Raw genomic sequence first — 536 nt, 5'->3', positions numbered from 1 at the left:
CGCCTGGCCCGAGAGGATGAGCTGCGACAGCCTGCCGGTGCTGGGGGACAGCGAGGTGCTCTGCATGGGCTACAACCACACGGAGGCCACCACCCTGCCGCCCTTCTTCGGGAAGCCCACGCGCCCGGCCAAGGACGCGGCCAAAAACCTGACGCCGCTCGACGGGCAGCGCCCCTCAGGGCTGGACTGCGGCCGGACTTGCAGGTGCAAGGCGCCCCTGATCCCCATCTCCAAGGAGTCCCACCCGCTCTACAACCGCATCAGGACCGGGCAGGTGCCCAACTGCGCCATCCCCTGCTACCAGCCCTACTTCACCCAGGACGAGAAGACCTTCGCCACCTTCTGGATCGGCCTCTGGTCCATTCTCTGCTTCCTCTCCACCTCCACCACCGTGGCCACGTTCCTCATCGACATGGAGCGCTTCAAGTACCCCGAGCGCCCCATCATCTTCCTCTCCGCTTGCTACCTCTTCGTCTCCGTGGGCTACATCGTGCGGCTGGTGGACAGGGGCGAACACACGCGGGGGCACACCTGGG

General features: G+C 66.4%; 1 protein-coding gene across 1 annotated transcript in view; it reads left to right on the top strand.

Moving 5' to 3' along the window:
* Positions 1–4: 4 nt before the first annotated feature.
* Positions 5–536, top strand: part of FZD5 (frizzled class receptor 5) — a gene marked incomplete at both ends in the record, with an annotated part of 1011 nt that continues 479 nt past the window's right edge. Inside the window, one exon of the mRNA XM_008944110.1 lies at positions 5–509. Within this exon, the coding sequence (XP_008942358.1) occupies positions 5–509 (505 nt within the window). The remainder of the gene's footprint in view (positions 510–536) is intronic.

The sequence above is a fragment of the Merops nubicus genome, unplaced genomic scaffold (assembly GCF_000691845.1).
Source record: "Merops nubicus isolate BGI_N331 unplaced genomic scaffold, ASM69184v1 scaffold45097, whole genome shotgun sequence".
Classification (NCBI taxonomy): Eukaryota; Metazoa; Chordata; class Aves; order Coraciiformes; family Meropidae; genus Merops; species Merops nubicus.
The sequence above is the reverse complement of the archived record's forward strand: the minus strand, read 5'-3'. Positions and strand labels throughout refer to the sequence as shown.